The 14,868-nt window shown below is 40.5% G+C and overlaps 1 protein-coding gene and 1 long non-coding RNA gene across 2 annotated transcripts in view; one reads left to right on the top strand and one right to left on the bottom strand.

The window, feature by feature from the left end:
* The window catches only part of LOC135429083 (uncharacterized), a 114,196-nt gene that overhangs the window by 58,250 nt on the left and 41,078 nt on the right, over nucleotides 1-14,868 (top strand). The window lies entirely within an intron of this gene.
* On the bottom strand, nucleotides 14,044-14,833 carry LOC135429093 (uncharacterized). Its single transcript, XM_064683282.1, has 3 exons — nucleotides 14,751-14,833; nucleotides 14,534-14,686; nucleotides 14,044-14,460 (listed from the first exon to the last, which is right to left on the bottom strand). Exons 1-3 carry the CDS (start codon nucleotides 14,817-14,819, stop codon nucleotides 14,125-14,127), a joined length of 558 nt encoding a protein of 185 aa, XP_064539352.1. The 5' UTR covers nucleotides 14,820-14,833; the 3' UTR covers nucleotides 14,044-14,124.

Raw genomic sequence — 14,868 nt, 5'->3', positions numbered from 1 at the left:
GACAGCGGCATAATTACGCGCATTTTCTTTTGGCATGAAAATGAACACCTCAAGGTGGCTGCGGTGGCTGCATAATGCATAGAATTCAATACGAAGCCCGAACAAGTACAAGAATGGGAATGCAAGGTGTGCGGAGGGGAGGGGAGGGGAGGGGAGGGGAGGTGTGAGGTCGGGTGGGATGGTGTGTTGTGTGCTCGTCGTGCAGCTCATTTCGTTTTATTTGCAAATTTTATGCCACAAATACCACAAGAATTGCAACAGCCAGCCAGAATGAAGTTGACTGTTGACTGCTGACTGCGGGCTGTGAGTGACGGCGACGACGACGACGACGGCGACGACGAATGTGACACCCCCGGTTAGCTCAAGTGGAAATGCTGCAGCAGTTGCATAGTTGCATAGTTGCATAGTTGAAGCCCTGCTGCTGCTGCTGTTCTTTTGGGGCCAGGCACTTGAACATGATAGCAGCTTAGTTCGCCGCAGCCGGAGCCGGAGCCAGCCAAGCGAAGTTCTTGCAAAATAAGTGGCACATGCGCGCCGTTAAATTGCAAATGCCGACAGCAACAACTGCTGCAACTGCAACAACTGCTGCAACTGCAACTGCTGCGTTAATGATACGCCTGTCTGGCCGGCAGCTACCTAGCCTGACATACGCAAATGTGCTTGACTTCCAGCCTCGGGCTGCGAAACATATGCGGCGTATGCGTAATGTGTGTCTGCTAAACTTTTCCAACTCGAGTTGGCCAACTGGCTGCTCTCCTCTTCAAACTTATCTTCATGGCCATCTGTGATTTGTGCTTAGATTCTTTTGCTGCCCTGTCTGCTTCGATCTTAGATATTCAACGCATCACGGTTCGCTGTAGCCAGGTCTGTCTGTGCGACTGTTCGTCCGTGCGTCGAGTCTGAGAGTCCATTTGAGCTACAATTTGTTACTGCAAGCCATCGATTGCTCAAACTTTACATTAGCTTTACATTAAATTGATAAAAATACGTTTGTGGTTTGTGGTTTTTTTTTTGACTATATATCGGAGCTTTTAATAGCTGGATATATGTGAGAATATTTAAATCTTTTAAACTCTGCCTCATGGCCTTTAATATGAGGTTTAAAAGTATTCATAAAGGAGTAGGCCTCGCCTTTGGTATGCACACACTCTTGTATGCCATATTAAAGCTCACAAAATTTGTGATCAAATTTGCATCAAATGTGGCCAAGACAAGAAGAAGCACATCAGCGGTGTGTGTTTCTGTGTATCCGTGCGTGCAGAAGGCAATTCCAGTGATTAGGGTATCCGCCAGTCGTGCATAACCGCCTATAACAAGCACATTTAATGCACTTTTAGTTAACTTAAAAATTGAATTTTTCAACAAGTTGAACTCTGAACATTCCCCTAACATTAAGTGCATTATAATGGACATTAACTGGAGCTCATTTCATTCAGTTTCAGGCGTTTTTTCTCTAAAACATTTTATTGCTTGACAGAGGGTGGGGGGGGTGTAAGGGTCGAGGGGGAGGGGGAGGGGTGAGTCGTTAACGATGACATTGCCGTTTGGTCTATTTCTAATTTTGCCCCCAACTCAATTGTCTGGCGTTGACAGCGAGTACGCTGCATAAACAAAATGACATGGCAGCCAATTAATGTCGACCATGTCGTGCCCACACCCCCCCCCCTCCCCCACCCCCTTTCCCTGCTCCATAGCTGAAGCTCATGCTTTAAACTGTCCTCATCATCTTCTATGCCAAATGGGCAATTTGTTGTCGTTATAAGGCGCATTCTGTGCATTTTCATTGTTATTATTGCGCCGCATTCATGCTGCCTGTCGTCTGCCCCCCCTGTGCCCCCTTGCCCTCGCCTCTGCTTGCCACTCCCACTGCTGACTCAGTTGTATGCATATTAATTTTGATGCTGGCCTGGCCACAACCACTCTTTGCCCAAGAGCAAACTGCACATTTACATGCAATGCGGGCCCCCAATCGGCGGACGAGCGTCTCTAATTTGTGAGACGGAGACCGAGAGTCTTGGCCTAATGTGTTGGCCAGGCCCACGCCCCTGCTAGCCAGCCTGTGGTAATTGAGTTCATGTCATGTTCTGAATCTTGGCTTCATTATCAGCCAAGATTGCGCCTGCCGATGGCCTTTAACTGTATCTATGCAAAATGTGCAGAGCGCAGCACTTAAAATATTGCAGCACAGCCCAGCCCAGCTCTGCCCTTGCCCCGCTCTACCCTCCCAAATAACAACAGGAGCTGCTGCTGCTGCTGGTCTCTGGAGTAAAGGCTTAGCGCAGTGCAGCGCAAAGCTGAAAAATTTCTATAAATCCGCACTTATTCCCAAAACAATAAAACGCGCAACAATTGCAACCAGTTCGCGCTTAAATAAGCAACAAACAAAAAAGTAGGAGCTCCTCCACATTAGAGTCTGCCATTATTTAGGCGACGGCAGCCGAAAAGCGTTCCAAGAGCGAGGCAACAGCAGCAGCAGCAGCTACCAGTTCCAGCTGCAGTTGGAGCTGGCGAGACTCTCTGCTAAGCCCACTTTGTAGTCATTTGCCCGGCAGCAGCAACAGCAACAGCAACAAGTAAGACTGCTCGAATAGAAGATACCCTAAACACAGCGCCAAGCTGATGTGATAAAGATGCAGACAGATAGGAAGACAGGCTGACTGGCAAAAAAACAGACAGACAGGAAGATCAGCAGACAGACAGACAGACAGACATCCCTTCTTGAGGAACTTCGCAGATTATAGTCCTCACATTGTGAAATTTCCAGGTCTTATATTTGGCATACAAAAGTGTGTATATACGAAATCGTAAGTCTCTACCCATAGAGAATTTTGTCCAATTTTGGTAGGAATATGGGAAAGTAGTAAAAAAAGGGAAATATTTGTAATAAACCAACCTATGCAATTTTCCTACAATCTTCGAGCTTTGATAAAAAAAACCAGATCGCAATCGATATTTATCGAAAACATAAAAGTTGAAGCATGTATCGATAAAGGCTTTTGGACGAATGATAATGTAGAGTATGTTTATTTATATAAGATCGACTCAGCTCCTCATCCTGATCGAGTACGTATATTCTTTAAGAGATAGAAGATTCTGCCTGCTTGTGCCTTAATATGCACAAAAGTTGTATACCCTTTGTTGCCCATCCTTTGTTATCAAAAGTGGTATACTAGATTATATATCTATATTAGATCGACTCAGCTCGTCGAGTGTGGATTGAAGATTGTGCCTGCTTTTGCCTTAATATGCATTCGACTATTCTACCCTTTGTTGCCCGTTATCAATGGGTACAGGGTATCACAAGTGCAACAACATTAACAACAACAACACATGGCACAGTGGGCAGCACAGAGAGCAAATGTATGCCAGCAATTTAGACGACGTCGTTGGCGCGCTTGCTAAATTACCAAAACAAAGGAAACGATAACTTGCAACTGTGTGGAGGACGAAGACGAGGACGAGGTCCACGACAAGGAGCAGTGCCTGTCGCTGTGGAGAAGGGAAACAGCAGAAGGAGGGAGGGGAGGGAGGCGCGTGGGCGTTTGCAGAAAACACAATAAAACTTATTTACGAGTCACGGCGGGGCAGCGCAGCGCAGCGCTGGCTCCTACGTAGTTCATTGTAATGCACTTAACTGGGAGCGGGCACTGTAGCAGCGACTCGCCGAGATGCGCGCAAATGATATGCAAAAGTGACTGGCAAATGGGCAAGCGGGGGGGAAGGCGGAGGGGCAGGCGGAGGGGCAGGCGGAGGGGCAGCCGGGAAGCGAGAGCCAGCGAACGTTTGGTTAAAGGGTAAATGAGTGCACAGCGTGAGGCGCATGAATGGGAACTTGGAGCGTGGAATGGAATGGGACGGGGTTGGGCACATGGCATTGGCGTTGGCGTTGGCCGTGTTTCGTGGACTGGGGCCAGGGCAATATAAATGAACGCAACAGGAGTAGCAATACCTGCAGCAAGAAGAAGAACAACATCAACAGTAGATACAGTAGATACAGTAGATACAAGGCGCACACTGTGCAAAAAGTCAAGATGAGTTAATCGACACTTAAATATTAAGATTTATGACTTTTATTATATGCTAGCTATTAAGTTGAAGAAAGACATAATAAGAGTTATTAAAGGGTATACATATAGGCTGTAAAGTCAAGCAAAGTGTGTTTTGGTTCGACTCTCAGTTGAAAGACATAATAAAGGTTATTACAGGGTATCTATCTAGGCTGCAAAGCCAACCAAAATGTGCTTGGGTTCGTCTCTCAGTTCGAAGAACAAGAAGTGTTATTACAGGGTATCTATCTAGGCTGAAACTCCAAACAAAATGTGCTTTGGTTCGACTCTCAGTTCGAAGACACAAGAAGTGTTGTTACAGGGTATCTAGCTAGGCTGCAAAGCCAATTAAAATGTGCTTGGGTTCGCATCAACGACTCATCTGATTTGATTCATTTTATTTTAAGAATTTTATAAAATTCCTTGTTATTTGTTCTGACTCTTAGCTTTGTTAACTTTTATGCCAGTTATCCCTGGAAATTTATTTGTACTTATATCTGCTAAAAAATTAGCTAGTAGCAGCCCAAGTGAATGCCCTGTAATTGTGTTAAGTACACTCGTTCAATCAATCTGTCAATTTGCCATGTCTTATTTTCTAATGAACCGCTCTTTTTTCTCTCTCTCTTTGCAGGTAAGCACTCTAGTATTTTATGCTACTTATTTCTGGTAAGGTTCACTTCTAGTCTTAACTGTTAGCTCCAGATGCGGCGACTCTTTAAGTTTTAATGGGCGTGCATATTGCGTATACGCCTACGCACCATTAGCGAATGCAGAGCGTGCGTTGCGTTTCAATTTAACTTACAATTTCAGTTGCAGTTGAAGTTGCATTCTGTGTGGGGATACAATCGACTTGTTATGAAGCATGTAACGCGTGGTAGGAGAGTTGCTAGAAACTGAATAGAATATATTTCCTGGATCCAGATGAACTGCTCAGTTATAATGAGATGTCTTGAAAAGCAAAGGCGTCCTCTGCCATCGAGCCATAGTTTCTTCCTTGGCAGTAATGCAATACAGTGCCTCGAAAAGTCTATATCTTTGGCAAGTATCTTAAAATCAGCCTTAAATAATTTTATACTATGATACTTGGCAAAGATTCAGCCTGTTCGAAGCACTTTGTTATATTGTTGCCCTGGAAACTATGACTTGATAAGAGAAAAGGGTTTTACTTTTCAAGATATCTTAAGCATACTTAATCTTAATCTTAACTAACTAAGAGCTTCAATAAGCTCCTAACCCTGGCGAAAAACCCAAAAAACACTTTTGCTAGTTTTAAAATGTATGCCTCGCTTTTAGGTTTAATTCATCAGCCTGAATGTTTCTAAAATCAGGCTTAGTTCTTCATATAATTATCTTAATTAAATTCAAATTCATTCAAATGATAATTATGAAATGATGAAACAGAAATGTTGCAATAAATTTTAGACATATAATTTAAAGGAATAATTTTGTAAAATATAATATTAAGTAATAATCTTTTTAAATATGCTTTGGCTTAGATTCAATTTGCAATGGTAAAGAACATATACGCATTCCAAGCTTCGCCTTAGTTCAAAATTGGTTTTAAGATATATTTTTAAAAGTTTTAAATATATTTTCAAAATCTTAGCCTAGCACTTACCTTATCATCCACATCCATTGTTATCCATTGCTTTAATCGCTTGTAAATAAAGTTTTCTCCATAATGTTAGGGTATTGATGTTCGACATTCTTAACAAAATTGTTCCTAATTGTTTTAATTTTCGTATTCCAAGTACAAGTCGTTTTAGTTTAATATTGGCTTAAAGCCTTTCTTCTAAATATATTATCCATTGTTATTCACTTCTATAATCGCTTGTAAATAGACTTTTATGCATTATGTTAGGGCATTTGATATTCGGCATTCTTTAGCCAGTTGTTTCTACTTGTTTTCATTTTCATTTCGGCGTTTTGTGCAGTGCAGTTGCAGCTGAAGTTTGCCAAGAGCTGCAGCATTCGCCTCGTCACAGTACGTAAAGTTCTCAGTAGTCAGTGAAATTGCGCTGCTTGTTTATTGTTGCTGCTGCAGTTGTTGTTGTTGTTGTTGTTGTTGTTGTTGCAGTTGTTGTTGTTGTTGCTGCTGTGGCTGCAACATTGCTGCTGTTGCTTATATTATTGCGCTTCATTGTTGGCTGCATGAAATTTGTGTGAACTGAGCGTCTCGGCAGCGTATGCTGTGCATCTTGGCAGCGCCAAGGAGCACAAGGAACACCCTACCGGGCTTAAATATTTATAGCTTGCCATACTTTGTTCGATTATTTATGCCTGCGTTTGTTTGTGAGCCCAACGACGACGACGACGACGACGACAACAGAAACGACGACGACAACGACTGTATATAAATATGTTTGCGCATGCAAATTGCGCCGCAGGAGGACGTCAAGTGAAAAATAGTCGGCTGCCTCATTAAATTGTTGGATAAAGGGGCCCAAATAAGCGGCCAGCTCGAGTATGTAATGAGTTGTAAGCCATTGTCAGCAAACGGGCCTCGTTTCAGACCATTTCAGACTATTTCAGCCAGATGACCTGCCAATCCAATAATTGCTGCCCGTTTAAGCTATTTAACTGTTGACGTCGCCTTGTTTTTCTTTCAGTTTTTTTTGTCAGCCGTTCATCATTGAGAATTTCGCATGGGTTTTTTTTATGCCCCGGACGGGTTATATTGGTTTTGCGGCTTTGTAGCAGGCAGAAGAAGGTAGTTCCGACAGCATGAAGTATATATACTCTTGGCTCGGCGTCAACTGACGACTTTGTCTTAAAATGTCCGTCTGAGATACTATAAGTGCGAGACGTGTGAAATTGGGATCCTCCTTGTAAGCTAGAAGATAAATAAATATAGTAAAATTGTAAATCAAATAATAAAACTTTATGGACTTACTTACAGACGTTCGAGACTATAGGCACGCGAGGATGAGGCTTGTGACCTCATTTTAAACTAGAAGATAGCTAGGATAAATAAACAAAGAAAATGTTAATCAAATAATCCAAGAAATCGGTAAAAATATAGTATTATTTCTCTAACATATCGCGTTGCTTATAAGAGTCAGAGAGGCACCAAATTTGGTATGTAGATTTCATTTAAGTAAGCACAGAAACAGAATATTTCTCTCTGATGGATAACTGTCGACCCCTGGCCCAAATGTGAAAAGCTTTGTTAGAGCTATAGTCTGGGGCTTTGGTATTCATCGATTTTTGTATGCCCTATTTAAGCCCACGAAATTTCATGTAGATCGAACTACAAACATCACAGTTAATAAAGGATGCATTTCCTATACAGTGAGGATAAGGGAAGGAGAAGAAGCACAGTGGCAGAATAGATACCCCTGTGTTTGTGTGCGTGAAAGAGGGAAGCTGGAAAGAAGAAAGGGAAGGGAAAGGGAAGAAAGGGAAAAAAGGGAAGCTGGAAAGTTAATGGCAGCTCTTTGTTCAGGGTACAGGGTATCCATCAGTCGCGTACTACCAAACGCAGAGCCCTCTTGTTGGTATTGAGAATTTCGAATGGCGGCAAATCGATTTTGTGTATATATTGTAGCCTAAGCAGATATGAGTTTGTGTAACGGACAAGCTTCAGTTTGGGCGAGTGCAAAATATTTGGAGCAGACTTTTGGCTGTAACTGTAAACGCTAAGCGGATTGGCTAAAGAAGTTTTTCAGCCAGCCGCGCTAATTAGCAGCCACAAAATTGACGCATCATGCTCAGCATTGGCTGCCATGGCAGCTGCATACAAATATATATACAAATATATATATATCGGTCGTCATTATAGCGCCTCAGCACCCCCCCCCCCCGCCCCCCATCCCCCGTTTATTGTTTGCATGTGGCAATTTTTGGGGCAAACTTGGCTGCGGTTAATTAGTTGGCAATATTGAGCGTTAATGCGAAATAAATCGCAGCAGCAGCCAAATCAGCTGAAGAAAAAGTCGGCATTGCGGTGCTAGAAAAAGTGAAAAGAAGAAGCAGCTGGAGTATAAGAAGATGAAGAAGAAGCAGAAGCAGACGCTCACTTAATTATGTTGACGCGAATGGCAAAGACGAAACAGCTACAACTACGGCGAAGAGGCACCCACACGCATATAAACGAGAAGTGGGAAATGGAGAAGCGAGAAATGGAGAAGCGAGAAGCGTTCTCCATGCCCGAACGGTAATCATTATTAATGATGACTTTTAGTTTACAAGCTAATTATTTGTTACTGTTACTGTGCGCGGGCAGAGCTGAGCTGGAGCTGGAGCTGGAGCTGGAGCTGGAGCTGGCGAGATTCTCGCGTTGGCATTGGCGCGACTTTCGCTTTGATATGATTTTAATTAATTTATGATATCGATGTCAGCTTTTGATGTCTCACTAATCACATCATTTGCTGTGTGTGTGTACATATACATATTTTGCATATTAATTTGGACTTATGCAATCAGCCAAAAGACTTTTCAGCCCAAACAAAATGCACTGATTGATCTTTTGCCGGGCCATTTGGCAACAACATAATTGCTGACCATAATTGCCATATATGTAAATTTCATAAGCCGCTTAGACCAAACAGCAGCAGCAAAAACAACAACAACAACCACAACAGATAAGAAGCTAAGCAAATATGTATATAACACCACAATAAATGAGTCTATTGAACCATATGAACACACATCGACATGAATATGCAACAATACAAAACGCCCACACAACAACCAGAGGCGGTCATAAATTATAGACAGACAGAGAGAGAGAGAGAGAGGGAGAGACGACCCCAAAGCCAAATCATAAATAAGATGTGGAAATCATTTTGAAATCGGGTCACAAGAATTGCGCAGACGCGACGACAGCGGAAATGAAGTGCGAAAATAATTCGAATTATATAAAGCAAAAGATGAAATGAAATGAATGCATATCGAATTGGGTATGCTCTTTTATCTAGACATTCAAAACTGTTTGAACTGAATGATTGACTGACTGACCGTCTGATTGATGACCAGGGCTAAGTGCAAACAGGAGAAGAATGTATATAAAACGATTTGGTTTTGGCCTCTTATTTAGACACCTAAAACTATTTGAATTGACTGATTGACTGATTGACTAACTGACTGACTGATTGATGAGCAAGGCTAAGTACAAACAGGAGAAGAAGACAAATGCATATAAATCGATTTGGGTTTGCCCTCTTATTTAGACACCTAAAACTATTTGAATTGACTGATTCACTGATTGACTGATTGACTAACTGACTGTCTGATTGATGAACAAGGCTAAACGCAAACTGCAAAGGAAGAAGAAACTAGATTAATGCAACTCGAATTGGGTATCCTCTTTTATCTGGACATATAAAAGATTCTGAACTCAATGATTGATTGATTGACCAACTGACTGACTGACTAACAGAGTGGCTGATTGATGAGCGAGGCTCAGCGCAAGCAGCAGAGGAAGAAATCAAATATATATATAATAACCGATTTGGATATACACTCTTATCCAAACACGTTAAGCTGTTTAAATTGAATGATTGATGGACTGACCAGCTGACTGAGTGATTGATGAAATTCATAAAAATCGAATTTAATACATATGAACTTAATGATTGACTGACTGATCGATTCATCAGCAAGTTTCAGGACAAAACAGAAAAGGAAAAATATTTAATATAAATTGAATTGGATATGACCTTTTATCGAGACACATAAGACTGCTTGAATTGATTGAATGACTGATTGACTGATTGAAATTGAAATTGAAAATGAAATTATATACTACGGACGAGGTCTGCGCCCTTCATCTACGCATATAAAGAATATGTGTTTGGCATCCGAAAAGCTTCAAGCTCAGTTTCAATAATCCGCATAAATGTTAATTAAGACACGTGTTTATCTCACTGTTTGGTTAATCCATCTGATTGATTGCAAAATGGTCAAAAATGTTATTATTAAATTCAAAATATGGTATATATGTTACATAACTATGTCAAGAAGTTGTTGTTCTTGTTCGTAATTAAATAGATTATAAAAAAATGGATTAGTAATTAATTTAAAAAAGATAACTCGTAGTTGTTGCAAACTCCAAAGCCCGGGCAAATGTAATGCTCTTATGTGTCTGAAGGCGAATACAAATCAGATCGTGCTAATCAATTCGCAAACAAAAGACAATCGCTATGACGAAATTATCATTGTTTTTATTATTTTCTTCGTTTTCTTTTTTTGTTTTGTTTTGCTCTTGCCTTTTAACAATTACGCAAACAAATGCACGACGACAACAATGGGCCAAGACTATTGCAAGTGCGTGGGAAGAAACATAAAAAAGTCAGGCAAAAGGTAAAAACAAAAGCAAGAAATAAAACAAAAAATGGACTACAAACAAAAAGAAAAGACAAATGAAAAGGTAAACAAATAAAAAATAAATATTACAAAATTACAATAACAACGCGATGACAACAAATTAGATGCAGCACACACTGGAATTAAATAAAAATGCAATTAAAATGCACGGCAAGCCGTGCAGAGGACGCCCTATCCAAAAAGGGGGCAGCAGGGGCAGGTGCAGGGGGAGGGCGGGCGAGGCGGCTTTGCGCTCACGTTGGGAATAATTAAAACCATTTTTTGTGTGACACAAAACAAAAGCGAAAGTGTTGAAATATTTATGCAGAAAATGCACAAATACAAAAAAAAAACAGCGACAACAAAAAAACGCGAACAACAACGAAACAGCAAAGGTAGCAAACGACAAGTGTCACCAGCAACAACAACAGCAACAACAACAACAACAAAAACAACGAGAGCAACAACAACAACAGCAACAACAACAACAAGTGCAGCAACAACGACAACGATATCCAATTCGAGCAACAACAAGTCGAATTTTAATTCGCATTTTTAATAGCAGCTACGCGCAGAGTGTTAAGTTTTCTATTCGCGAGGGTTGCTTGAGATGTTTATGCGCCGCTTTTAGATATGTTGTGAATGTAGTAAATTACAGACCAGTAGAAACATAATGGACCTTAATATATATTGCTTATAGCTAGCTAATAAAGAACTCCAACAGCTGCCATCTGGTTTTTTTATAGAGTGTATTATTTATAAGCTTTTGGTGTTATGGCGGGAACAACTCCGACTCCGTAGAAGTAGACGACAAGCTGTTGATTAACTTTTCTTTTTTTAATTTCTTATTTTTGCATATTTTTTTGCCATCAATAACAAATTAAATTAGCAAATATTGGATTTAAAAGCTACTGCGGGAGTTGAACCAGCTACATTACGCTTACTCGTTCAACGTTTAAGACAACTAATACAGGCAGTCTCAATCAATATCAATCAATACTTTATTTCAATCACACTTTGAAGTTATTTACTGATTGAAATGTGTTCTGAACACCGATCAGTCAGTCAATCTCTCAGTCAGTCAATCTCTCAGTCAGTCAAACTCTTCCTTGTATATTTATATACACAATATACATGTCTATATAAGTCACAAGTATAGTATTCTATACATAATATATACTGTAGTATAGTATGGTATTTTATCTCTATCAATTGAATTTTGAATAAGTACCGGCTAACTATGGTTTTTGATTAAGAGAACAATTATGCGATGCATATATGTATATGATATTCAAAGCCGGGACATTCTAAAAATTAAGTTGTTGTCCAAAGTAGAGCAACATTTCAGTAGAGAAACATATCGGATATCTGCTAAGTTCTCGTCAAATTCAAGATATTTCTTTTGATTCTTGGAATATGAATATAAATATATTTATATAGTTTAGTTTTATATATATTTTTATAGACAAACTCTTAATGTCAACCGCGTGTTGTTTTGTATTTTAAACGTGCCATGAATTGTGTGACTAATTTTCGCCTTTATTGCAAGTGTTGCTCTTGTTGTTGTCGTTGTTGTTGCTGTTGCTTTTATTGTTGTTGTTGTTGTTGCTGTTACGGCGCATGCGCCACCGCCAGCTTTGGTCTGTTGTTGCCGTTGTTGTTGTTGCTGCTGCTGTTGCTATTTGTCTGCCGAATGTCTGCCCATCGGCTCACTCGTCTCTCAGCAGCCTGCAGTTGTTATTGTTGTTGTCATTTGGAAGTAATTAAAATGGAAATTGCATTCGCAGTTGGCCAGACGAACAATGCGATGTGCGATGTGCGAGTATTCGCATAACGAGCGCCGAGGATGCTGAGAGGAGGAACGGGAGGAGGAGGAGCGAGAGGAGGAGAGGAGGTTGAAGAGGAGGCAGTTCACAGCCGTTGGCTCAGTTAAATGCGCTAATAACTTTATTCAGTTGTTGTCGACGCTGTTGCTGTTGCTGTTGTTGCTGTTGGCATTGCAACATTTTGCCTCTGATTTCTATCAGCAGCAGCAGCAACAGACAGCAGCAGCAGCCAACTTGAGACAATCGCACGGAAATTGCAAATGAAGTTGTTGTTGTTTTTGTTGCTGATGCTGCTGTTGCTGCTGTTGCTGCCGCTTATTATCAAACATTACTTTTATTGCCGGCAACAACGGCAGCTGAATAAGTGAACTTTTATGCGGCAACTAAATAAATTTATACGTCACTCGCCGCGCAAAGTTCATGCGTGCGAAGGGCAAACAAAGCACTTATCTAATACACTTACACTAGCAATTGCTGTGAGTTTTACGACGACAACAACAGCAGCAGCAGCAACAGCAGCAACCAAAATGGCAATGACACTGACGATGGCCAACACAAATAAATAAATAAATAAGAAAAAAAAAAGGCGAAAATTATTGCATTTTCATGTCGCTTTAATTTAGTTTCGAGTGTAAACAACATAGCGCAAGCCATAAAAGTCTCTGTGCCATGAGCGGGACTCAGGGGGGGGCATGGGCAAAATTGTCCAAAAATTGTTGGTAATACGTTTGAAATTCGTTGGCATGTAAAAGTTTGTCGCCAAGTGCCAATCAAATTGCTTTTACCCGTAGTAAAAACCAATTCGGGCCTCATTTGCTTTTATGCAACTGTTAATTTGGGTCCAAAAAAAAAAAACAATTCGGGTCAACTCGTGCAAGCAAACAAATCGTGTGACAACCTAAACCTGAACAGACAGTAGTTCGAACTGGTTGACTTCAGCGTGCAGAAATAAATTTCTTTTAATTTGATTAAAATAGTTTTCAGTCGAACTGACACATGTCTGTTTATATAGATTAAAATAATATATGTATATATTCCTTATGAAGTCGAAGATCGCTTTCTTACGTTTCGTGAAAATTTAGAATATCCAAGACTGAAAGCCTAAACAAGTAAGAGTGTCCGACTGGGGCATACCCTGAACCTCCTTCTACCAGCACCAACTGCTGCTCACGCTGGTTTTGTGGAGGGGGGGGATGGCGGTAGCTATAAAATAAAAGATACTTGATCTGTGTTTACTATTCCAGAAGCTACATGTCAATTTTTGTGGCTCTAGCTAGTAAAACCAACGAGATTTGCTCAATAAACATAATTTCGATATCGATTTGTATCGATTACTTGGAAACGTGGCATGTTATCGATTATTGCAACAAACTTGTACGACGCAGGCAATAGGAGGACCTACGTTCACAATTTCAAGTCTGTCGCTCTTATAGCCTCTGACATTGATGTGTTTAGGGCTAGATCGACTCGTCTATCGAAGATAATCATTAATATATACACTTTATGGCTTGAGAGATGCTTCTTTCTGCCTGTTAGATACATTTGCACAACTACATTATGCCCTTTTTACACATTTTTGATGAGTTCTTACCTAGTCGAACCTAGTCCCTAGCTATCCTGGCTATTAATTCTGCTCATGAACGTATCCGGTTTGTGTTTCAAACCCTTATCCCGTGTTATCAATATTTGAATGCAGCAATTTAATTTCTTAAATTTAAATTCTCTCTCCCCAAAGTTAACATTTACCAAAAGTAGCATAATTGCAATGTTTGGGGTCTCAGTTATTTTTACTTCGCGTATTTGTGAAATGAAACAAACAAAAGAATCGAATAAGTGAAAAAGAAAACGAAACCGAAATAGTGCAAAACATAGTTAAAAACTTGAGCAGAAGACTAACCAAAAACCACACCAGATATTTGCTATAATTGAGAGAAAATCCGCTTAGATTAGATTAGCCTTGTGCGGATCATTATGACAATAGTCAAGCTCCAATCGACCTCGCCAGTTACTTTGATTATAGTCTTGTAGTAACCTTCAACCAATACTTCGGGCAAGACGCCATCTGTGAATGCACACATATGAAATGTGTACAGATTCCTGGGCCATGGATGGAGCACGTCGCCCTCGATTCGGGGTATGTTGGAACAGCGAGATAAATTGGGATATCCAATTTCATCATATGGTCGCTTTGCGGACGGATAAGGTTTCTTGGGTACAGCATAGGGCAGCAGTTTGTAGTCACTTTCGCTGCCGCTCACACTGCGAAAGATCCGCATCTCAATCTTGAGAATAGTTGAAAATATATAGTAATTATTATTATTACTATCGAGTTCCATTTGCCGATAGATAGCCCACCATAGTCGTGTTATCGATATCATATTGCCAGTCGATGGTGCCCGAAAAGCCAATTTCGTGGCGACCCAAGCGCTCTACGCGCAAATCGAACTTCATTTTGGTTTCATCTGCACTGATCCCGTTGATGGATATCGGATCGTATTCCCAGTTGCGCTGCAGAAGTATATCCCGATCAACTCTACGAATTGCTAATTAGTCTATTTCAAGATTAACTAACCTTGCAGTCAGAGCTTTTAAGTACTAAAAGCAGCAGCAAGAACTTTCTAAAAACCATTTGAGATAACATTTTGTTGCCGAAAATAAAATACTTCTGTTTAGTCTGGTTCAACTGCACA

The sequence above is a fragment of the Drosophila montana genome, unplaced genomic scaffold (assembly GCF_035044405.1).
Source record: "Drosophila montana isolate Dmon_TW-CO22-7 unplaced genomic scaffold, ASM3504440v1 contig_2583_1, whole genome shotgun sequence".
NCBI classification, from domain to species: domain Eukaryota; kingdom Metazoa; phylum Arthropoda; class Insecta; order Diptera; family Drosophilidae; genus Drosophila; species Drosophila montana.
This window is presented reverse-complemented; position numbering and strand designations above follow the sequence as displayed.